Source organism: Stylophora pistillata, chromosome 10 (assembly GCF_964205215.1).
Source record: "Stylophora pistillata chromosome 10, jaStyPist1.2, whole genome shotgun sequence".
Classification (NCBI taxonomy): domain Eukaryota; kingdom Metazoa; phylum Cnidaria; class Anthozoa; order Scleractinia; family Pocilloporidae; genus Stylophora; species Stylophora pistillata.
The window spans coordinates 9,644,351-9,670,274 of record NC_142528.1 but is presented as its reverse complement, the minus strand read 5'-3'; the positions used below and the strand labels follow the sequence as shown (position 1 = coordinate 9,670,274).

General features: G+C 38.8%; 2 protein-coding genes and 1 pseudogene across 3 annotated transcripts; all 3 read right to left on the bottom strand.

The window, feature by feature from the left end:
* Positions 1 to 2,780: 2,780 nt before the first annotated feature.
* On the bottom strand, positions 2,781 to 6,050 carry LOC148721731 (uncharacterized; annotated as a pseudogene).
* A 2,411-nt stretch (positions 6,051 to 8,461) lies between these two features.
* LOC148721730 (uncharacterized) lies at positions 8,462 to 15,158 on the bottom strand. Its single transcript, XM_088737237.1, has 4 exons — positions 14,950 to 15,158; positions 14,296 to 14,505; positions 13,052 to 13,201; positions 8,462 to 9,089 (listed from the first exon to the last, which is right to left on the bottom strand). The coding sequence occupies exons 1-4, from the start codon at positions 15,077 to 15,079 to the stop codon at positions 8,545 to 8,547; spliced, it is 1,035 nt and encodes a 344-aa protein (XP_088593363.1). The 5' UTR covers positions 15,080 to 15,158; the 3' UTR covers positions 8,462 to 8,544.
* Positions 15,159 to 19,288: 4,130 nt separating this feature from the next.
* Positions 19,289 to 23,506, bottom strand: LOC148721729 (fibrinogen-like protein A). 2 transcript variants are annotated; one of them, XM_088737244.1, is made up of 5 exons: positions 23,182 to 23,506; positions 22,493 to 22,607; positions 21,944 to 22,093; positions 20,378 to 20,786; positions 19,289 to 20,046 (listed from the first exon to the last, which is right to left on the bottom strand). In XM_088737244.1, exons 1-5 carry the CDS (start codon positions 23,398 to 23,400, stop codon positions 20,004 to 20,006), a joined length of 936 nt encoding a protein of 311 aa, XP_088593370.1. In that variant the 5' UTR covers positions 23,401 to 23,506; the 3' UTR covers positions 19,289 to 20,003. The 2 variants fall into 2 exon arrangements, with proteins under 2 accessions (XP_088593370.1, XP_088593369.1); XM_088737243.1 differs by having other exon boundaries at positions 19,289 to 20,786.
* Between the last annotated feature and the right edge of the window lie 2,418 nt (positions 23,507 to 25,924).

Sequence of the window (25,924 nt, the reverse complement as noted above, 5' to 3'; positions counted from 1 at the left end):
GTTTCAAGCACAAAGAATGTCGACATAAGTTCTAACACGTGTTTCGTTCTTATAAACACGATTCGCAATTAAATCTAATGAAACTTATATCATACAAAAGGTTAGATCTTGAAGTCTATTTATCTTTTAGTTTTTATGATGCGAAATTCAGAGTGCTTGCAAACACGGCAAGATTCTGCAGAAAGTAACTCACTGAAACAAAGGGTTTACCAAACAAATTGATTTCGCTGTTCGCTAACTGATCATAATCAGTTCGTGATATCAACATGTTTTATTTCGTCTAACGTTCCAATATTCAGACAGTACACCTTTCCCTTTTCGCAATATACAACTACATCTTCATCAGCTTTCATTTGATGTAACTTTCCCATATAAAGTTTTAGTCAATCGCCACCTGTGGCGATTTCACTTTAAGTGGTGACGAGTTTTGTGGTGAAGAGTTTGTTGTGATGGTGAATTGACCGTAAACCCTAGGATTATCAAATGATTTATGACTCACCATTTCCTTGTACGATTTCAGTCAGAATGAGAACCATGAAAGGAAAAAGAGCCGTTTGCTTGAACTTGAAATACAGCTTTGACTGAGCCATCAAATCAAAGTTCGGCACCTGGTCGTTGGAGAATAACTAACGATACCACACCATAAGGAGCACTTAACTGAGTGACGCTTCGAGAACGGAAAATATTAATTACTCGAAAGACGTACAGTCTAAACAGAAGAATTAAATTTGTAAACACGTAAGGGTGACTCCATTAATAATAAAACATTCTGAGGTGCCTGATAAAAATATTACAAATAATAATAATTTTTAGTAAATCCAGCTGCACCGGGTTCTAGTTCCAGAATTTCATTTTTGTTTACTTAGGGGATAGAAATGTCGAGTTGGCTTCAGAATGCCGACAGCCTTTGACCGTGGACGTTTATAGGCAAGATAGTTTTCTATAATTTGAAATAAATGTTGATTTTTTTTCTGTTTGTTTTGTTTTGCATGTGTGTGTTTATTTGAGTGATGAGTAATTTTTCAGATCTGCGTTGTCTTTCTGTGACGAAATGAAGTTACTAACGTAATTGGAAGATATCTAACATTAATTTATAGCTAGTTCCAGAGTACCTTGCAACTGGTTCCTAGCGAAACATTCAACATTAGCAGAAATTTGCAGACCTAATTCTTCTAGTCCTGAGTAAAGCATATTCAGAGCAAGAACGAGACTAAAAAAGGTAAGTTTCGAAAAAAAAGTGTTTCATATCTCATACACCGAGCCCCCGGCATATCATCTCGGCTCATCTTATTCGTGAACTTATATATGATTTTTACGCTTAAAAATTATTTTCATTAATTTTCAGAAATAGTATTCGTACACTCGTGTTTGATCTCTGGATCAGTATCTGTTTTATTCGTGACTATCAAGAATTACTTGAGAGGGTTAATTTAAATTCAAAGAAACAGAATCTGCACCTCCTTGATACATTACAACTGTTTGAGTACTCTTTTTTTAAGAGTAAGTTTATGAGTCGGAGAATTTTTACTCTTATCCAAGAGTGTTAATTATAAACAGTTTACTCAGCACCAACCTCGTTCCCATGGCCTTTTCCCTTACTTGGGGGTGGGGTGGGAGGGAAAAAAGTCCATGGGAACGAGATTATACTTGGTACATGTACCTCTAGCTGTTGATAGGTCATTGTGGACTACATAAACCAGAGCATGTATATTAGTGCATGAAAGTTAACAGTTAAGCCGTGTTATGTTGGAGGCTGCGACCAGATCACATGGACGAAGTGAAATCTATGCCCACCCCCAATGTAAGGCAGGCAGAACGCCTACAACGCACGCTCATGTCTCGACAAATAGTGTCGTCAACTTTAATATTTTAGGCGCTTATTATCACTGTTTAATTTTTTCCATTGTGCATCGTCCCTGATTACAGTGGGTATTGCATTATAATTTTTACAACTCGTGCTGTGAGCCTTTAGTTAAATAAACTGAAATCTCGTTCCTTGCACCATCTATCATCACAGTCAATTTCTAAGTCGGTTTGCAGTTGTTTCAGGTTTGCTGCGAAACGCTCAAGCTACCAACAGCCGCTCCGACTGATACAAAGACTGACACACACTTTATCATATCCAAAACATTTTCCAAGTAATTGAGGGGTTCTAGCTCCCTAAAATGATTAAAACACTCAAAATGGAAGGATTAATAATAAATGATATGTGATGTTGATACAGTCGAACCTTGATTATCCGAACTCGTTTGGACTGGACGAAATAGTCTGGATAATCGAGAATATGAATATTAATGAGGAACAAAAAGCTGATTAAATAAGAAAGCGAAATTTAATCCTGAAACAAAAAATTTACGAATCGTTTTAAAAAAAAGATGTGGTCTACATCTTTACTGTCCTAAGTGAATACCTCTAAACGTATGTATTAACAATTAAAATCAATGAAATATTTTTACATCGGCCTAAAATGTTGAAGTAAGTCAGTTTGCCTTAAAGAAGAACATCGCCTTTACTACACTTTTCAACGTTGTAGTTTTGAAAATAATATGGCTACGGATCTTGAACACGACTAATATTACTAAATATTCATGAAAAAAATGGGAACAGAGAAAAAGTCCGGACAATCGAGAAATCCGGATAACCGAGGTCCGGATAATCGAGATTCAACTGTAGTGGCGGTACAAAACAATTTTAACACTGTGATCTACTGAACAGACACTCGTCAAAATGGAATCTTTTTGTTAAATGAAAAAGACGCCAAAGTATCTTTAAAGCATAGCTTAGCGCGCATATATTTTCCAGAAATCGCCAGCATATAGCCCGGGTAATTCTAATGCGTTATCATCACATAATAACAGTCGTTCGATCGGGCTTAAGTGCCAATAAGAGGTGTTCCCAATAAATGCCGCGAAACTGTGCAACCTTCCATCGTCGGGGTCAGTGGCGGTGAGGTAATGCCCCCACGTCCCGATTTGTGTCTGCGCAGCGTCATCTCCCCAGTCATTGCAACGTCTTGCTAAAATTGAATTATCATCTCTCATTACTTTGAAAGAGTCGCACGATAAGGGAAGTTCGTCGGTCTGGCCACAAAAGTATTGGACTACAGCCTGGCCAGTTTTGTTGAAGGCCGTGGTCACGTGGAAGGTTCGTTTCCTTTGTTTTCTGCAGTGGAATCTGAGCTCTGTAACAAGAAGAATCTTGCACAGTTCATTCATGGCGCTATTTGTCAGAGCCATGACGTTGTTTTTGTAGTTCTCTATTCCTCGGTACGAATTTTGGACGGTTAAACCAGCAATTAAGGTCGAGCTAGAGATCTCAATGTTTGTGACCAACACCCAGTCTCCTGAAATGAAGCAAATCTCACTGATCACCTCCACGAAAGTAATTAACAAACATGTAAAGTTCGGCTCCATGTAATTAAGAGACCGGGATTCTTCAAACCAAGTAATGATGGAATTATTTAAGAACAACCCTTTGAAGGGACTAATCCGTTATTTCAACCCTTTTTAGACATTTTTAGCGTCTCGAATAAACTCCGATATATATATATATATTTTAATTTTTCAAGTGATGATGACTTCCTCTCAGGTTGTCAAAACGCCAGTCACTTCTTCCAACAACAAGCAATTTTAGGATTAGGTTGAGCTTCATGTCATGAATTATCACTGCCAAGGTCTGAGGTATCTATCGTAGCCGAACGCTGAGGCTGATAACACAGATACGAAGGGTTGATAATTCATGATATCATGAAATAATTCGAATACAATAACTGTTTTATTATACATTTTTAAACAGTTTTCTCTGTGTATTTGCAAAAGTTTGAGAACGCTTAACGGGTGAGGGGCTCGGAAACTAGACAGACTTTGAACTCGACATGATAATCTAATAACTGCTGCAGATATGTCACCTTCACACGCTATTGTTTAATAACTGAATGCTCTCGACCAATCAAAATTTTAGTTAATAAGAAGTAAAACCGATCGATGGCCAGATTCAAAATTAATGTTTAGCATTAACATCATCTCTTTGGGGGTGACTAAAAAGATACGACTTCATCGTCGACTAGTAAGAGTGCGCGCACCTTTAGTTTATTAGCTTCGTCGACAGGCATGCACACCGCAACAGCTTGCGCCAATTACTGCGGACCTAGTAAACCCACCCATCCCACCCCCAGGGGAGGACATCCACCACACAGTAATCTCGTGCGTGAGAAATTAATGTCTCTTACCCCTAACCCTGCAAGAGACGGGGCGTTATCCGAGAAGACTAGAATACCTATCCATTTCTTGTTATTATGGAAAGGTAGCAAATTCTCCTCAGTTATTTTAAGACCATGAATATTGGTCCGGCCGGGACTCGAACCCTCGACCTCCCGCACAACACAATCCGGCGCTCTAACCAATTGAGCTAACCGGGAGGCCGTTAGCTCAATTGGTTAATACCTCTATGGTATTATCGCCCGTCGAGAACAATTTACCAAAAATAAATATTAAAGTAGCCTTACCCCCAGCAGTTGTCATATCACAATAAACCCTAATGGGAACACCGCTGTTCTCAGGGTCGATCCAGTACTCCCCGTCACCTTCAGATGACCCACTGTTCAGTATGTGTCCACAAGAAATTCCAGGTTTCAATTTATCGCGACCAATGATCTCTACATTTTAATGAAAACAGAAATAACTTTGAAATAAGAAGAGTCGTCGGATTCCGAGGCTATGAAGAAGAGAAGGAGAAAAGTTACGTGTGAGACTGACTCGCCTAGTTCTGAGGGTTTGGTCCTGCTCATTAAAACATAATGTTACAACAGGTATCTCTCCTCTAGAAGGCTAATCCATCGCAAAGTACCCCATTTCCTCAACACAATGTCTTGACTTGCATCGCTCATACTTTTTTGATTGATAATCACCAAGAGAAAATAATAGAACTATTATTTTCTCTTGTAATAACCAATCGACACTAAATTGTGTTTCAGAAGATCCGCATGCTTCGATTCTACACCCGATCGAGAGAAATTAGTAATGGTTGATATTTCAATGATCCATAACCTATAGATATTTTATAATATTTTTTTCCTTTACCATTAGAGCAATGTTCTCCTTTAAATCCCGCAGAACATTTACAGCGGTATCCTTTAGCGCCAAATCCTGTTTGGCAGCGGCCGTTCGGTGTGCAAGGATGGTTGATGCAAACGTTCTGTTGATGAACATACTGTCACTACAAGAACTGGATGGATGACGACTACAATAAAATGAAAGGGAAGGAAGGCAAAAAAAGCATAGAAAATGAGACGAGATGTCGGAGCCTCGTGAAGGAAGTAAACTAAAGGCAGGGAAGAATAGAATAGAAAAAAAAAATCACACCAAAGTTACGTTTTTTTTTTTTCGCTGTTTAACTTAATACTTATGGGATCTTGCACAACAGAAGAGCAGTCTATTACTAGGTTGAAGGCATCCCCTTATGGAATAAGGGCTTAATTGTGTACTCAAACTCTAAGGGTGCGTTCACACTTGATGCACGAGCATTAGTACCCGGACATCGGCACAAAATGGGTGCTATGTTCAGACACTGGTTAACCGACCTTGTATTCGGACACAGGCAAAACTTCTGTCGCATGCACTTGAAAAAAAGGTGCTTTCATATAAGTGCCCACCAAGAATCGTACTTGGGCCCCGTGATCGAGCACCAAGCGTGAAAGCAGCCTAACACTGATTCGCCATCAATTTGAATCGAGAAATTCATACCTTTACTTATCTGTAAATAATGCCCGTCTTATTTTCGAGATCTCGAGGATGTATGACATGGTCTGAGTCATTTAATTCACAATAACATGTTCCATCACCCAGGGCTCTAATGTTGATTGACATACAATCGTCCTCAAAGTAACACTTCAATTCACAATCCTCAGACGATTCCGTCGTATGAAAGCTGATCACGTGATCAATAGACAAGGAGCCTCCTTCGATTGAGGATTCAAACAATAGCGTGCGACATTCATCTAGTGATAATAAATATGAAAGAAACGAAGTTAAGATGTTAAGCCTTAAACCCGAATTATTTCAACGAAAAGTTACTTTTCTGCGTGTTACTCCAAATAGTGTTAAATGAAACATTCATTGGTCGACTTTCGTCACTCTCATCACCCGCGTCCTGTGCTTACAAACCTGACTTTTATTAAATGACATCCTCGATCTCTGATTCATCATAAAAATACCCAAGGATTACGCTGATGTTTTTCATTCTTCGCAATCTTTGATCTCAAGATCCCTTGTCACATTCGATCCCTAAACACGGATAATAGCGGCAATAAATTAGACGAAAGTAGAAAGGAAACACGGAAACTTTGAGAAATTCCTAAAACACAATCCAAGCTTTCACGAAAGGCTTTCAAACTATAGTCAGTACAGACCAATTTTTGGCTGCCATCAAAAGAAACATACATTTTGAGAGTAGTCAGAGTTACTGATATTTGTGACTATTAGAGTTTACGCTTACCTTTTCATTTACAGAACTACGAAAATATATGTCAGATTTGCCTTACCACATGGATGAGAGCTTAAATTTACATATGGCTTGATCTACAGCGTCAAAGAGATATTCTCACTAACACACTACTATTTCAGGGTTTTAAGAAGTAGAGGGATTTATGAGAGGATCAAATGAGGGAACCAAGGAGGGATGATGTTCCTCATCCTCTCTTGAAGGAATTTAAGTGTAAAATAGGAAATGAATAGCTTACCGCTTCCTTGAGTGACTTTAAACAACCCAAGCGCTACGGAAAGAAAAAGGGCCTGGAGAAATATTCGTTCTGACATGCAATAATTTGGTAAAGCCACCGCGAGAAAAAAATCCTTAAACTTGCCGTAGTACTTTAAAGGAGTTGAAAGCTCCAGAGCTACTTATGAGAGACTGACCGCTTTACATGGCTTGGAGGTTTAACGGATCAAAATAATTAAGAACTATCTTAAGAGCGGATCAAGTTGTGCAACCTTTAATTTGTTATAATCCTTACTTGTTAAGGTAAAAACAAGAGGCGTATAATAGAAATATGATTCGTTCATTAAGAATTCAGCGTTACTGCTGAGCGAAAGAATTATGATAGGAACTTCTTATCAAAGCCATGGAAATATCTAGCTGTTTTAAGTAGCACAGATGTTTCAACCATGCATCAGTTGGTCGATCCTTTTTCTCTTCTGTATTCTAATCATGTTATCATAAGTTATATATCTAACACAGCTACAAAGAACCCTACAGTTATGCTTACTAATAGATTTACTACATTATTTGAAAAAATTTTAAGGCAAGTTGAATAAAATACTCGACCCCAAAATATTTTCCTCACCTTGTATGCCTACAATATTTTAGACGAAACGAGCTGAAACGCGTCCGAAAATAAAGAGAAGTTTTACAACTATATATACTGCTAGCAGAGTTCTGCTGACTAGTTTAGTTTTAAAAAATTGATTTGAAGAGGAAAACAGGAGGTATAAAAGAAATATTATTGATCATTAAGTATTCAGCGTTATTTCTATTCCATGTTTTGCATTTGATACATGTGAAAAACAAGCGGTGTATAGTATCCGTAGCACAAATCTTCCTTTAACTTAGCACAGTTGCAATGAAGCTGGCAGATGCAAATGTGCCTTTCAGGAGATTTACAACATTACTGGAGTATTAGTAACATAATTATTTAGTCCTGGGTATTTCCTTCTATGAGTTACCAGCCTATTCAGAAGAACATTGCGAACAAGACCAAAATTTCTGTGCCCTATAACCCGCTTAAAGCGCTCCTTTTTTAAGACGAGTGTCTGAGAAAAATTTACGTGATCACCCACATTACTTTTATTTAGAAGTCTACCCATAAAGTGAATAATTCAACTTTGTGTTTTATTCCCTTACTTTTTCAACTTATTGGTTATGAGTGCCTTTTATTTCAATCCCTTTTATATTATCTTTCTCATATTTACAAATTCTGTCGCCAATTAAAGGGAAAAGCTTACCCTTCGAACTTTTATTGTTCTTGGAAATAAACATAGCTGAACTTCTACCGCGGGTTGTTTCATTGAATACTTTAATGTGCGGTGTATGTAAAACTACAACTTAATAGTAACGACAGTGGCGCAGTGTCAATCAGTCTACCACAAGAGAAAGGGGTGTCTTACATATAAGCGCTTTAAAACCTGGTAAGAGCATATAAGTATTGTATTAGTATTTGATTTTCCTTGTCTAATAAGCCTTGTTATAGTTGTGTACTTAGTTGCCAAGCCTTCGATTTGGAGTAAGGCTGAGGGTGGCCTTGTTGTGATAGAGACAAGTATCTAGCTAGCATGATTACTATACAAAATAATTTACATTTGATCATGAAAAGCAGCAACGTCTGTATCATAACAAGATCCCACTTAGCCTTACTCCTGTTCAAAGCCTTTGGAACGAAGCACGCAGATGTAAAATGGACTATTGGTGGTCCTGGTTTTTTTTTTTTTTTTGTGCAGAATCAAGGGTCGCTCTATGAACAGAAACCTCTTTGGTTTTAAAAGATATTTGGCACTATCGGACAAAGACTTTCCAAAAATCTCCAATTGATGTGGCGCCCTGACCGCCATCATCGCATTGCAGGGAGATAAGGTCACCACCGTCATTCAAAGAGATCATCAAGTGATACCTATATTGTCCGAAGGCAGGGTACCGATATAACCTGTTTTGATCTTCACCATGTCCCCACTTTCCAACAAAGTAAGTTCCATTTTTTAGTCGACCCCAGTCTTTGCAAATGCCAGCTAAATTGGAACTGTCATCCCACTTCAATCTCACAAACGAACCACAGGCGTCAGGCTGCTCATCCGTCTGACCACTGAAGTACTGGACCACAGCTTCACCAGAGCTGTTGGAAGCTGTGACCACGTGGAACGTGCGCCCCAGTTTCTTACGGCAGTGAAATCTCAAGTGGGTGAAGAACAAGTATTTTCTGAGCTCTTTCATGGCACCTTTCTGCAGAACCATATGTGAATTACTGATTCCGCGGTACATTGTCTCAACTGACACTTTAGGAGAGGGACTACCGAACTCAACGTTTGACACCAGAAGCCAACCTCCTAAGATAAAACAAACTCTAAATGATTCATTGCTATCCATGTAACTAGAATTTGTTACATATTAAAGGAAAAGTACGGTCTAGAAAAAGTTTACTTAGATCAAAAGTTCGATTGCTTGAATTGTTCTAACTGGCTATTCATTTGAGCTAAAAGCGTTTTAGTTGCGAACAATTACGTTCCAAAAATCGGCATTTTTAAATTGAAATCCGCCATCTTTGTTATGACGTAGCAATAGTCAAACATGCTAAATTCTATCCCTTGCTGAAGTGGATGTAAACAAGGAAAAGTGCGGCTATGGGGGCGCCACCTATTGAATTCTCGACTTGGATTTTAATCTAGCGAGAGGATGTAGTACATCCATTTATGTTTCAAACGAAACATGGCTGGTCTTCAGGGGAAGGAGATACTTCTGTAGGGGAGAAAGAGAGAGAAAAAGTCAAGAAAATGAATTTCAAGAAGAAACGTCGACATGCTCAGTCGCTCACGTCTTGGAAATCGTGAGTGTTCCTCTTGCGGCAACTGTCAAGAGAAACCTACGGAAAACGAGAATGTATCCGCCTAAGAATTAAATGCAGTAAATGGTTTGAACCCGGGGGTAACATGTGAAGGTGTAGTCTGATCGTCCGGGTGAGTGTAGTCCTGAAAAGGACTGTTGTCGGTGGTAGTGACTGACGTTTCGACAACCTGTGCGGAAGTCATCATCAGAGTCAAGTGAATGATTGTTGTCAGTAGAATGTTCATATTACAGTTCGTGTGAAATGATCGGTTGGTTTTGCCGTGATGTTATTGGCTGTAAGACTCAAGTGACGTAAGTCAGTCGTGATTGGTCTGTTTCGATCTGTCGGTAAAGTTAAGTCGTTCTTTTCCGGTCGTTTGTGATGTTTATGTCGTGAATGAGTCGTTTGTATGGAGCGGGTAGTTGTTGACATCTGTTTAGGGGAGTCTGTTCTAAGTTAGTAAACCAGCTTTCCAGAGTCAGTCGTTGAAAATAGTCAGTGCTGTAGGTTAGGCATTGCGCAGAGTTCCAGTCAATGTTGTGGTTGGTAAGTCGTTGGTGTTCAGCATTGTGATTGCTGACATCACCTTTCCTCGTCGCCCGTCTGTGTTCAGTCAGTCTTGTTGTGAGGTTTCTGCCAGTCTCACCGATGTAGGAGGCTTGGCAGTCGGAACAACTGATCTTATAAATCGTTCCCTGTCTGTTCCTCGGTTCGTCTTTGTCTTTAACGTTGGTTCGTAACTGACGTAGTGTGGTGATGGGTTTGTGGGCGACGCGGATATTGAAGGGTAGTAAGATATGCGAGATGTTTTCAGACATGCCTTTTATGTACGGTATGGTTGCTGTAGTCGTAGGGGTTGCGGTGTCTTTTGTTTCGGTAGTGGTAGTGGGTCGGTGAGTGTTTCGTCGGATGAAGTCGTTGTTGTAGTTGTTCTTCGTAAAAACACGGTGAAGGTATTTGTTCTCGTCGGATAAGCTGTCTGTCGAGTCGCATACTAGTTGTGCGCGTCGTGTTAGAGTTCTGATAGTTGTGGCTTTGTGTGATGTAGGGTTGTAGGATGACTCGTCTAGTAATCTGTCGGTGTGTGTCGGTTTCCTGTAAACTGTCGTCCGTAATGAGTTGTCGTTGTGGCTTACCAGGCAGTCTAGAAAAGGAAGTTTGCCATTTTCTTCGACTTCTCTGGTAAACTGTATGTCAGTGTTTTGTTCATTAAGGTGGCGATGGAATGCGTCAATTTCGTCGTGTCGTCTTACCAACGACTTACCAACCACAACATTGACTGGGACTCTGCGCAGTGCCTAACCTACAGCACTGACTATTTTCAACGACTGACTCTGGAAAGCTGGTTTACTAACTTAGAACAGACTCCCCTAAACAGATGTCAACAACTACACTCACTCACTCAGGACTACACTCACCCGGACGATCAGACTACACCTTCACATAAGAATTAAATGTACTAGGACACCGACTCAATTCGAAAGGCAAAGGTTTTTTCCTCAAACAAATCCTAGCTGTGGAGTGATAGTTACTTTGCTAAAGAAGACCGCAGTGCCCGCTACGGATTCATTTTACACTGCTACCTCGGAATGAGACGAACTATTTTTGCAGTTACAGGAACCCAGCTTCGGTGTATCATGAACGGAACACGAGCCATTTGAAACTAAGATCAGCCCCAGTTGGCATGCAACAAGTTAGAAATGATAGACTTGAAGATCATTCTTCGTATGCGTAAACACTGACAAAATCTATTACAAACACTTAGCTGACAAAAGGCAGAAGTTAATTGTTACGAATTAAATTTTGTTTGTTTCAGCATTTACCTTTAATTTGCAAAGTTTTTTACATCTTTTTGCTTAGAATTAGCTTCAACGCAGTTTTTTTCGTTCTAAAACGTTTGAAATGTCGCGACTTGTGAGAAGTAGAGCTTTGTTATTTTCGACGCGCGCCGGAAAATCGCCTCTGTCATACAGTGTTTACATTAGAAATTCAAGTTAAATTGAAACTTTCGATTTCTTTTGAAAGCATAAGCACTGCATAATTACGTCAAATAGTTGGTCCGAAGACATAAATATTTTCATATTAGACATAAATATTTTCATATTATTTTTATCGTGTCCAATCGATATGATACAGTGAAATATGGGCGCCTGCCTGACGAAGGATAATTAACAATTATTCCACGAGCGCGCTTTGGATATGAGATGATAGATAGCCAACGAGGCCCGTAGTGCCGAGTTGGCCATAATCATCTCATGTCCAACAAGCGCTCGTGGAATAATTGTTTTATTAAAAACGCCTCCAAGATATTAGACAAATCTTACCAATCTTATTTTTTTAGCTCCCTTTTAATTTTAAGCTGACGCGTACGCTTACCAGACTTGAAGATCTATGGTATTTTGGCTCATATACCATAATGGCTAAACCAATAAAAAGTCTTGAATTGTATTATCCAATGATCCAGTTTTTAATAATTTGTATTAGTCGCAAACGTGTTTGTCTTAATAATTTGCTAGCGATGTATTGATGTCATGTAGTTTTTTCTCCACAGGAGAATGTGACTGTTGGGGTAAAGAAAATTGACTCGATGGACATTTATCAGACTTAGGAAAGACAAGATATATTTGTACACCGCTTGGAAAAGCGCATGATGTTGTAAATCAGCTTTGGTCAAGGGTGGCGACTGAAAATTTACCACACACGGTGTACCACCATTACGAGCTTCAATTTATTCGCTTGCATTAAAATGGTTTGAAAAAACCCGTAGAATAAATAACTGGGAGCTGTGTTGAATATGGAAAGGGTAAGCATAGCTTTCAGTTCGAAGCGAAGGTCAACAAGGAAAACGTACATGCCTGTATATCTCGCTGGAAGTCTTCGTTCTGGAAGTTGTGAGGTTTTATAGGGTTCGGAAAGTCGTCGTCGCGGGTCATTTTTTGCCGGCTAACTTTTCCTTAATATTTCACTTTTCGGTAGCTTGTAGAGGCTTACATCTTTTCCTTTTGAATTTTAGTATGTATTTTGACATTCAACAACACGACAGTTCACCTCATTTCCTCTGTTAGGAGTATTAGAAATTGTTTTCACAGAAGGTCGAACTAGTCAACAAGGACAAAGTGCCGAACTAAGTTTGACTATTGCTACGTCACAATGACGTAATATCCAACATGGCGTTTTTCTAACCACGAAAGTTGTAAAATTGGGCAACTTCGAAGCGCTCTTGTCGCTAATACAAAGCAAACTAGACAAAATGGCAGTTATTTTCGAACTCCTGCGGAAAAAGTCTTCTAATTAAGATAAACTTTATCTAGACCGTACTTTCCCTTTAAAAAACCATAACAAACACCTCAGTAGAGAAAGTACTAACACCCCAGACCACAGAATGTTCCATTAAAAACCGGCCCAAAGTCCAATGCACTCCGGTTAAAGTCCTCGTGTCTCAAAAACAAAAACGTATTCACTCACCACCATATGTTGACATGTCACAATAGACCTTCAAAGGGTTTCCATTCTTCTCAGGGTCGATCCAGTACTCCCCGTCACCTTCGGAGTGTCCAGAGTCCCGAATTTCCTTGCAGGAATGAGCCGGATAAGCAGAATCAAAACCTCGTTTATCTGCATTAGAAGAGGAAAGAATAATCTTTGAAAACAGACGAGGATCAAACTCAGAAACAAAACACCCCATGTAGGTCTTATTCCATTGGTAATTCACTTCGCTTAATTATTAGATCACTCTAGATTTTGAAAATCTTTGTAGGATCGATAGCGCCCTTCAATCTCAAAGAAAACTGAAGGAAAAGTAACACATAACACGAGATAGCTTTGAAAACCTCTGACCATAACTATAAGTAAGAGTCAGTCATCATTTACCGGAGGGGAGGTGCGCGGGAGGATCTTTAAGGGAATTACATAGTAGTCAAGGGGAACGGATAGGGGATCAGTCGTCGCTAACAGAGACAGTTAAATGGAAGACCAAAGAAAATTGATTACCAATGCGGAGGAACTTGGGGGATAAGGTTGATTTTTTTTCTTTGACACAACCAAAATCCTCCGACCCCTCCCCCCCCCCTCCATCCGGGTAATATAATAGTTTGAGGAATTTTTAAAATCTTTTTCTAGAAGTTTGGTCTTGATTATTAACAGACGTTTGAACTGAAACCATCAGTAATAATTTATTACATCGCTCGCAGTGCCCGTGGGCGAGATGAAGCGAATCCTGTGTTCTGATTGGCTACCTGAGCGGGCATGATGGGCCCATCTTACCCGCTCGGGATTGCCCGCATTGATCCCGCGCATGAAATAAAATAGAATTTGAACTACGTTTTTAGTTCTTGGACAATTACTGGGGATGGAAACGCAAAAAGCGGCAGAAGATAGTCAAAACAAAGAAAACAGAAACGATACTCTTGAGTTTGTTGTGCTTGACACAGTTGGCTTTCTTTCCCAGCTCTCGAAATAAACAAGTCATTCTCAATTCTTAGTAAAACGAAATCTTTTTGCGTTATAATAAATCCTTTATTAGCCAAGCTTGTTCGGTCAAGATGGCTGGATATTAGCCTCGTTCTTTTTTCGCATTGTTATGGACCTCGACTTCGTCTCGGTCCACAGAATACAAAAAGAGACTACGGCCAATATCCAGCCATCTTGACCTCACGCTTGGTTAATAGCGTAGATGTTAAAATAGCCTTAAGTACCTTACTCAACAATACCTGTTCCATAATAAGTAAAACGTGGGTTTTGCCTCAGGTTTTCCGGAATTGATTGTCTGGTTTGGTTACTCAGCTGACATTCCTTCCCTGCATCATTAGTATCGGATTTGCTGTTGTATGATCGGCATTTTTTATCCTGAAGGCATCTTAATCCACAGCTAATTTCGTCAGCGTATAATGTCTTGGTGATGTGACCAACGAGCTCAAATCCTGGAAAAGCAACAAAAGTCGTGAAAGCTACAAGTTCAGTTAGTTTCATCAGTTATCTTCATACAGTGTATCGTAAATACTTTAATCAAGAACAAAGTGAAAAGGAGAGCGATAAAGTACGGAAACAGTTTGTGTGTAGTTGTTTAATCAGTTCTGAGAAGCCATCTTGATTGCCGATACTGTATAAAGGTGAAGTAGCCTTAAGAGTTATAAGGAGTTAGAGACCAGTCGTTATATATCACCTGGGATGGGGAGGAGGGGGGATTTTGGAGGAATCACATGGTCTTTAAGGGGAACGGAGAGGGGAGCCGTCGTCACAAAGAGAGTATAACGAGGAAAGTAAAGAAAATTGATTGCCAGTGAGGGGCATCATAATATGTTATAGAGCCTTATGTTGTAGAACCTAATGTTTGTGTTGGGAACTATAACACATTCTCGCATTACCTTCAACTCTCTCGAAAACCTCGTCCTTGCTCAAGTCAGTGCTCAGCGACGAACTGAATGCCTCTAGAAATACAGCGACACCACTCAACAGAACAGGACAGAAAAGGAAACCAACAAAATGCCCTCTCATCCTGTAATTTTTATAAAAGAAAAAAAAAAAGCATCGTTGACAGATGACGACCTTTTTTAAAACAACAAATAGCTTACAAATTTGAAGTTTTTATAAAATTTTTTCTGAGCCTGACGAAAGAATACAAAGGCCATTTAAACTACCAAGCCATAAAATGGGATCTTCCCTACTTGTCCACTGGCTCGCATAAGGTACTCACTCGATAAGAAGTAAATACAGCAAGCTCCTCACTCACACTTACCTGTCAGTTTCCGACTTTTTCTCGACTTGTCTTCTATTACGGGTCTTTTGTTTTTACAAGTCTTACTTACACCTATTATCGGAGCGGAACTATTCAAGAATTATATATCCACTCTTAATAAAGTTAGGCGGTAATCTTCTTTTGAAGTGTAACTAAGTCAATCTTTGCCAAATCGAAAAACTTGCCTCCTCCTCAAAACGACTCAGTTACTCTCACCTTTGATTATTTTTTCCACAAGCTCTTTGCGTGTTTGTTTATATTGCAAATATCTTTGATCAACTTTTCATAAAATATGAATGAAATGAATAGAAACGGCTTGATACTCCTACATTAGTAATGCCTCATATTGAAATGGTCTAATGACTCGGTTTTTTGTCAATAGCAAAGCGTAGGCGGCAGGTTACTCGGACACAAAAGAAAACTTCAACTACTTTCAGAACATAAATGTAAACATCCAAAGCTCTAGTGTTTTCTGTGCAGAGAAGTAAACTAACAGCATTTCTTCCAACGGGCTAAGTCATACATTTACGAGTCACAATTAGCAGGTTTATGTGCTCTACTGTACATGTATATGTTTCTATTTCTGATCTGCGTAAGTAAAATCTAATTGAAGGAAAACAAAATAAGGAATGTAACTTTCGATGCTCTAAAAACTTTTCATCTTTTTCCCTCTAGCTACCCTACCAATAGAGTTTATTCTAATACAGACACCTAACACGTTTAAGATGATAAGCATTTAATGACTGACCCCTAGCGGAAGATTGAGTTTTCTTTCCATTCAGCACTGAGAGGAAATAAAAGCACTGTTTCCTGTGGGGCAAGTCATTAAATGTTTTGTTATACACTTAAACTAAAAAATAGAATGAGTACAGAAAAACTTGGTTTACAGTGGGTTAACAATTACTGGAGAGTTCTCAATTAGAGTGCGTCACTTAATTATCCTGGCTTGAGTCTTAATTAGCATATCGAACTAAACGGAACTGAAATCTATACTTCTCCCAGACGCAATGTATACTGCGCGGTATCCATACAACACATGAGCGAACGAACGAAAAATGATCATGATACCACTTTACTTATTTTATTTTTTCGTTCAATTTTATTGATTAAGTCTTCTTGTTTTTTAGAAAATTAATGCTACATGTTTTCGTTACGCTTCACGCGTCATTGTGCATAAGCTGTTACTATTCTTTCACCTGTCTAAACTTTCCCACCCAACATTCCACAGTTCTCGCAAGCTACGATTTCCCCGAAAACTAACAGACCGTGAACTGTCCGTAAAGTCGGCTTTTCGTTTCTCGACAAATGCTGTCATCCCTTCCTTTCGATAGTCCTGCGAATTGAAAGAAAAAGGAGAAAATTTTCCTTGGGGAAAGATTTAGCGCGTCTTTGCAAATCCAGTGTATTGTTATTTATCGCCACGGTAATGATTAAATAAAGAAGTTAAGTTTCTAAAGAAACTGTGGTGCTGCGGCGGTGGGGGGTGGGGAAGGGGTATTACAAGATAATCTGACTTTATCAACTGGGTTGACAAAGTACATTGGCCTCCGTAAAGAGTTTTTAAGGCTAACGTTCCTGGCAATGATATTCACCCTTAGCCGTAAATAGCAAAAATTTTAACCATTAGCCGTAAAAACCATCAACCCATTTCGATGATATCGTTTTCGCACTGATTGTACGTACTTACAGTTTCCATCGCTTGATTCTAACAAACGGAATCCTCAGAATGACGTATGTAGTCCGTAAAGATACGGGAATATGCCGTCTATATGGAATGTTTTCACCTCAAACGATATCAAGTTTAATCGAAACGATTTATGAGATTATCTTGTTAATAATATTTGTTGGATTTACAGGTGATGTCAACGGATTTCTAAGAAATACAGGAAGTGGTTCCTAGAACATAGGATGTGATTTTGACTGCCAACCTCATCATAACCACTGGTTATCATGAATGATCAATGATGAGGAAATTCTAACTGTTGAACCGATTAATAACGTCTGTAGAATTGTCTAACGGAAATGAACGCTGCCAATCACTAGTACCTAATCATGCGAATATATGCCGGTGTGAGTCAATCAACACGTCGTATTGTCAACTATGATGTGCAATTTGTGTCATTCATCTCCTGACCTACTTTTGATGGGCCTGCGTGGGTTGTAAGGAAGCTTACGAGTTATCGTCACGGTCTTTCGTACCCGATTATAGCTTCTGTTTTCAAAGCAACGTTTTCGCTTCAACCCTTAAACCTTCATGAGTGACCTCGGCAGAATTTTTCCTCACAATATCAACACGAAATCAAACAGACAAGTAAACAGAATAAAGTAAAGATATCAATTCGGGGATTATTAGTTGATCCGATACCAAGTTTGGTCAAAACTATCCGGTAAGAACAGAGCCATAACTTCCTTATAAACATTTAAAGCAAATATTAGGAGGGAGAATCCTTCTACATTAATTACTGATGGCGACTGCATTAACTGTCACCTTTGTAATTATTAATTAAAGGGAGCTTTTAAGTTTTTAACAATTAAAATTGTTATTCTAGTATAATTGTCAAGTACCAATTAAATTTATTCATAAGTATAGGCAATTTAACTTATTGTAAACATTTCATTGTAACTTATATATGTTTACACCCGCTATATATTTATACACCTGTCCTAAATATCTCAGTGTGATTTTTAGATTTAAGTGTAATTTTAAGTGTCCCTAATTCGTAGACGACTTGTGGTCAGCTAGAAGATTTGACACGGTAATAAAGTTACTCACTGACTGACTGACTGAAATTCTCCTAGCCAATACAATATTCAAAAGCTCATCACAATAATGTATAACTTAATAACTAAACTTACACCTCTATTATGAATCTTACAAATCTTTTAGTAAAGCTTACAAACTTTTTACATTTAAAAATCTAACATCGAATAATGCAGAAGAAGTTCTAAAATACTAATGGATAAAAGAAAATTACTAAGATAAGTGAAACGATTCCTTGACTGTATAAAAATGTTTTAATTATAGTCTTAAAAGATTCTAAGTTCCTTGCTTCCTGTGCAGACCTAGGTAACTCGTTTCAATTAAAAAAGAGGAGCAGCTATCTGAAGTGCTCTGTCACCTATTGTTTTTTTTGTTTTCGCAATTGCTCTTTCAAGCAAGGGACCATTGTCATTACGTTTTAAGCTATAGCACGAAGGCTGTTGAATGCTGATTAGGTCTGAAAGGTACTTAGGCGCATGACCGTCCAAAATTTTATAAGTTATTAAAAGTATCATATGATGTATTCTGGCGCGCCCTGGTAACCAATGTAATTCAGCAAGCAGAGGTGTTATGTGACACTTAATAAGCACTTATAAATTAATGTTGATATTACGATGCTTTTCCTCTACAATTTGCAGAGATTTGCGGCTATCAAAATGGATAAGTATCACAATTTTTTCATGAAGAATACATGAAAAACACATAAAGATCACATGTAAGAGTGGTCGGCTGGGTCTTTCACTTTCAAGGGCAATACTTCAATTTGCGTTCTTAGAAGTGATTGACATTTAATATCAAGAATATCAGGGTGTTATCCAGCAAACAGACGATGAGAAAATCTAACTGAACAACTAACAGACTAAGTGATATTTTTCAGCGATTCCACACCAGTTTTACAACTTATTTACATACGTGAAAGTACTTGAAGCTGCTAGAATGGAGAAGTATGGGTCAGATATTATGAATTTGAGGTCGATGATCCAGAGATCCACTCTGTTTGCCGTGCATTGCTCAAAGTTTGAGAATTTGGAGCTAGATCAGTCAATGATCCTGGTTGATATTTTTCTTTCCTCTTATCAACTTCCTACTGGAAAATATACTGATACTGTAAAGAGAATTTTTTTTTCTCAATTTTTGTGATGAAAGGGTTCAAGTTGTTCCGTGTTTCATATACTGGTTGGACGAAACACCAAAAATAATTATAACATAACCAAACTAAAGCGCGCGCTCTGATTGGTCAATTTAGCGTCCCCCATTTGCCCATGGGTGTACGCTGCTGACGTGAGCAAATGCAAAGACTATTTTTCCGCGCGCGCTTGTATTTTCTGGTCACGTAAGATTTTGTTAAATAAATGGGAACTCTTTAGCTACAATGTATCAATGTTATGTTATGTAATAAAACAATTGGTAAACACCACAGCGTACACTATTGAGTTATGGATGCACTTGGGAGGTTTGCTAAGCACTCAAGAGGCTAGAGTCGCTCTCGGCTATCTCCTCGCGCGACTCTTACGCTTCTTTCGTGCTTAGCAACCTCCCGCGTGCATCCATAACTCAATAGTGTACGCTGTGGTGTTTGCCATTTGTTAAACACTGAACTAGTATCGATGTCCTTCGGAACGGCTCTAAACATAAACTTATCTCAAGGTCCTTCATAACGGTTCTCTAAAACACTCTGCTACCGAAGTATAACACTATACAATGACAACTGAATTGGGAACAAGATCATTCCACAAAGAGTGTCACCAGGTCGCATACTTTATGCAACAACAATGACAGTTATTACGTCATTGTCTTCGTTTTACAAGTTCTTGAACACCTTCCGCAAAGATTTTGGTAATCAAAGTCTTTTTAACATATACGATGAGAAAACTATAATACCCGAAATATAGTAAATAAGGTAGGTTATACTTGATAATAACTCACCTTTTTAACCTTTGTTCTTGATTTAATTGGTGTGCTTTCCTAAGATTAAAAAGGCTGGGTGCAGCTTTTTATGATGTTCAAATGATGTTAGAACTCTCTCTTTTTTCTCATCAACCGTATTGTCTCGTTGAATTATACTCATGGTAAAAATGTAACTACAGACTGTGATGGGGAAAGAGTACCGAAAAATCTAACAGTCACAATTTCACTCTTTTCGATCGTCATGTGTGGAGTGAGGGTAATTCTTAAGATAGCTTATCGCGCATATATTTTCCAAAAATCTCCACGTGATAGGTTATTTTCGTTTCTTTTGTCATCGCACAACAAGTCTTTCTGGTGGATATGCCAGTGATACATAGGTGAAACATACGCCAAGTGATTAAGTAGCCTGTTATTCCGGCGCAAGTGACCCCATTTCCCACCATAAGTGGCTCCCCACCCATGACACATCACAGAAAGGTAAGAATTATCCCCCTCTACTCTCTGGAAAGAGTTGCATGAAGAAGGTCGCTCATCCGTCTGACCGCTGAAGTACTTGACCACGGCTTCACCAGAGCTGTTAGCGACAGTGGTCACGTGGAACGTGCGTCCCAGTTGTTTGCTGCAGTGGAATCTCAGCTGAGTGAAAGACAAACGCTTCCGCAGTTCGGTCATGGCAGTATCGGAAAGGAACATTTTTGAATTGTGGTAGTCTTGTATTCTAAGGTATGATCTCATAGACATCATCTTCTGAGGGATGGAATCCTCAGCCACAATGTTTGCGACCAGCAGCCAACCTCCTGAAATAAAGCAAACTTAATTGTGTCATCATTTATCTCCTGAATAGAGTCGGAGGACTTTAGGGGGGGAGGGGGAGGGGAACACATGGTTTCAGGAGGAACGGAGGGAGGATCGGGCAAGTTTAAATATTATTGAAAGAGAACGACACAAGGATTACAAAAAGCATGCAAAATATCAATTTATAAATAAATTTGAAACGGATCTGCGAACCCTTCACAAATCGGAAAATCAATTTTTCAGGCCTACAGAGTTTTCGAGTCTTAAAAAAGGATTCAACAGCCGTCGGATGGTTGCTTTGAGAGCACGCGAATCTCGCAAACATAAATTCTGGCAGAAATTACCTTTTAAGAAACTTCAAAGTTGTGGTTGTTTCCATGATTATCAAGCTTTCATAAAATGTGTACATTGATAGGATTGTCTATGCTTGCTCGTGCATAAAAGCACGAATTATAAATGCCGCTAATCCTCTCTTCATGATACCCTTTACCCTTTAACTGCCTTGAGTGATCAAGACATAATTTCTCCTTACAATATAAATACAATACGTATGATGCACGATCCTCGCAGTAGATAGCGCTATTTATACATTAGCGAAAATCAGACCTGAAAAAAAATCAGGCCTGTACGGGACTCGAACCACTGACCTCTGCGATACTAGTGCAGCGCTCTACTAATTGAGCTAACAAGCCAACTGGGAGCAGGCCGTTAAGTTGATTCGTAATAAACCCGTGAAAGTGAGTGTTAGCTCAATTGGTAGAGCGCTGCACTAGTATCGCAGAGGTCAGTGGTTCGAGTCCCGTACAGGCCTGATTTTTTTCAGGTCTGATTTTCGCTATTGCATAAATAGCGCTATCTACTGCGAGGATCGTGCATCATACGTATCTAATACCGCAGTTCAAAATATATGAACTTCATATATTCATTCTATCTCAATATAAATACAATATCATGCAGACGAGGTATGAGAATAAGGAAAAAAGACAATCAGGGGATTATCAGTTGATCCAATATCAAACTCTCCAAACTAACATTGTAAGAACTGTATGGCAGAGTAAGTTGAGCTTCTTATCACGCGGCTGGGTTCATGAGGGGAGGTGCACTAAGGCTGGAGGTTGCTACACGATTAGTTTATCAATATTTCAAGAATCCTTCATACCTCCATCAGTTGCCATGTCACAGTAAACTTTTAAAGGGTCTCCGCTGTTCCCGAGGTCGATCCAGTACTCCCCGTTTCCTTTCGATGACCCAGTATCCAAGATATGTTTACAAGATTTTCCGGGTTTTTCTTTAACGTGACCGAGGATCGCTAGATGCAACGAATCATAACGAAAATTCATGTCTTAGGCGTGAGTTGCGCCTAAATTTTATTGGTGTCCTCAAAAACTCTGAAAAGTAATCGCTTAACAATACAAAGTGATGAAAATTATAGATGGTTGGCTATTATAATAATGATAAAACCCTATCACTCCCATGGGTACCCAAGACAGTATCAATACAATATCAAGCAGACAAGTGATGAGAAAAAAATATCAATTAGAGGATCCTAAGTGGATCCAATTGCAAATTCTCTGAAGAAACATCATGTGAATTGTATGGCAGACAGCAAGAAGAATTTCATTTGAGATCTTGCCGGTGAAAGGGTTAAATCTTATCAGTTGTCGGTAGGGAAGGCAGAAATTCAGAAAACTGTCACAAAAAGTTTTACCGGTGGAACAGTGTTCCCCTGTGTATCCTGTAGAACATATACAGCGGTATCCTTTATCTCCAAATCCTGTTTGACAGAGGCCATTCGATGAACAAGGATTGCTGGTGCAAAAATTCTGTTGACGCAAAAAGAAATTCTATTACAAACTTATTTATTCATTTAATGAGGCGAGAAATTGCTAAAAAGTACAGTAGAACTCCGCTCACTCGAACTCCACAAGGAAACAAAAAATGGTTCAAGGGAAATCGGTTCTTGTTCAAGTTACCAGGGAGTTCGAGTTAACCGAGTTCGAGTTACTGGAGTTCTATTGTAGAAGGGAGATATTATACAAGAGAAAATAAAAAATTTGTAAAAATAGCAGAGAACAAGAGGAAAAGAGATTGAAAAGGAAATGCTTGTCGTAAAAATATGGAGAGATGGAGGCAGAGAGGAAATAAACAATGCGTACTGAACACATAAGAGTGCCACGATTTCTTTCCTTAGTTTGGATTGAGCCGGAAAGCCCAGGATAAGCATTTTCTAAGTAGGTTAGAAAAACAGAGTGCGCCTGAAGGGAAAACAACTCGTCAACGTCTTGGCGCAAAGTTGAGAAGTATGTGGGATGTCCTTCGTTTTACTCAGCTAATTTTGTGGTCTCAAATTTCATGGAGTAAGACTTCCATGGAATTGAAAGACCAATACAATGATACCTTAACTGATCTGTAGATAAATCCCTCTCGACTTTTAAGATCTCCAGGATGAATAATATGATCTGAGTCACTTAGTTCACATCTATTCCCTCCGTCACCTTCAGCTCCAAAGTTGATCGACACACAGTCGTGTTCAAGATAGCACTTCAATTCACAAAAGTCCATCGAGTTTATGACGACCGAAATGATCGTGTGATTCAACAGAGATCTCCCAACCATTTGGAGTCCAAATTGTAGAGTGCGACAATCGCCTACAAAAAGAAGAAAAAGAGTTTAGTTGTCTATATTAACATCTGCTTTTCAGTATCCCCTTTTGATATCAGTGTCAGCGATGAGGCTTTTATAAATGAATAAAAGTTATTTTATATTGTTTCATTGTATGCTAACTTCTATTTCCATCTAGCGCAGGTGCAAACTCAAGTCCAACATAGTTTTGTTCTTATGAGCACGATTCGAAATCAAATCTAATGAAACTTACATCATACGAAAGGTTAGATTTTGAAGTTTTTTCATCTTTTAGTTTTTATGATGTGAAATTAAGAGTGCGTGTAAACACGGAAAAATTCTGCAGAAAGTGACTTGACGCCCTCTAGGAGTTCCTGAAGTGCAAACCGATCAAACTTATAATTACAAGTCAGAATAACAAGTAGCATGCCAGCGATTTTCTCTCTGATGACTGCATTCGTTAACTCGTTGAAACAAAGGATTTACCAAACAAAGAAAGGACTGATTTCGCTGTTCGCTAACTGATCATGTTTATTTCGTTTAACGTTCCATGATTCAGACAGTACACCTTTCCCTTTTCGCAATATACTACCACATCTTATTTACCGTTCATTCGGATGAAAGTTTCACACAAACGTTTTAGTCAATCGCCACCGGTGGTGATTTCACTTTCAGTCGTGGCGAGTTTTGTGGTGAAGAGTTTGTTGTGATGGCGAATTTAATGTAAACCCTAGGATTATCTGTCTTACTGTGCATGAAATTACTTGAGATTCCAAATGATTCCAAATGAACCCTAGGATTTTCTGTCTTACCGTGCATAAAATTACTTGAGATTCCAAATGATTTACGGACTCACCGTTTCCTTGTACGAATTCAGTCAGCATGAGAACCATGAAAGGAAAAATAGTTGTTTGCTTGAGCTTCAAAAACAGCTTTGACTGAGCCATCAAATCCAAGGTCGGCAGCTGGCCGTTGGAGGATAACTAACGAGACCTAAGAACCACAAGGAATACTTAACTGATGGACACTTCAATAACGGAAGGTTAATTACTTTAAAGAAGTACAGTCTAAAGAGAGGAAATCAGCAAACACGTAAAGGTGACTTCATTAATAGTAAAACATTCTAAGGCGCCCGTGATCACTGTTTGCATTAGTAGTCTACTTGCCAAAGTCAACAATACCAATGGTAATGTTTTAGTGAGTGCTGTGCAGCTGCTCTGAAACCGGGTTCTATTTCCGGAATTCATTTTCGTTTACTTAAGGGATAGAAATGTCGAGTTGGCTTCAGAATGCCGGCAGCCTTTGTCGGTGGACGTTTATAATGCGTGTACTTAGTACCAACCGTTTGTCAATTGCGTAGGAAATGAAAATCAAATTTCATTTTCGTTTTTCGTTTTTCGCTGCGCTGTAAAATAACGAATTGGGACTTCAATTTTCGTTTTCCTTTTTTTGCTTTCGTATGGAATTTGGAAAACGGATTACAAGTCAAGTCAAGTCGTTTTTCGTTTTCGGCCAATGGCACCGGTAAAATAAAATAACTCACGGCAAATTAAAATAACTCGCGGCAGGATAAAATAACTGGCGGCAAAATAAAATTACTCGGGATAAAACAAAATTAACTCACGGCAAAACAAAATTTAAAATGCTTTGAGGGTCAGCGGCTGATATCGTTCAAATACTGACTGCGTATTGCGGATGACGCTGTGTATTTAAAACATGGCGGATTACGAATCACTTCGTAATCGTACCCTTGCCTAAAATAGAATTTCAACAAAAGCCTCTGTTTGTCGTGTCTTTTAAAATTCATTTGAGGGTCAGATATTGATTGCGGATGACACAAACTGAGCATCCTTGTATGGACTATCTCTGTAACTCCAAGTCACCTGACACCTCATTCTTCTTCAAACCTGTTTCTCCACATGAAGTGAAGCTTGAAATTTTATCCATACCGAACAATGAATCATCTGGCCTTTAGTCTTGTCCTACACAACTTCTTAAACGCTCTTGTGACATAATATCCCCTGTCCTTGCAAATTTTCTGAACAAGTCTGTCAGTATAGGGGCATACCCCTCTAAACTGAAAATGTCCAAAGTTATACCTGTCAACAAAGCTGATGTTGAAACAGATGCTTGCAACTATAGACCGATTTCATTACGGTCAAACTTCAAGAGGATTTTTGAGAAAATTGTGTACAACAAATTGAAGGTTTTCATACAAAAACACCAACTATTATCTTCATCCCAATACGGTTTTCGCTTAGCGCATTCAATTATACTATACTGGACATGGTGGAGTTCATCCTTACCAATATGGATAAAACACTTTTTTCTTGTGGGGTGTTCATCGACCTTAAAAAAGCTTTTGACTTGGTGGACCATAAAACATTACTTGATAAACTTAATTATTACTGCTTTCGAGGAATTGTCGATCAGCGGTTTTCCTCATATTTAACAAATCGTACTCAAACAACTGAGATTAACTCTTATATTTCGGATAAAGAAGTAGTTAGCTGTGGTG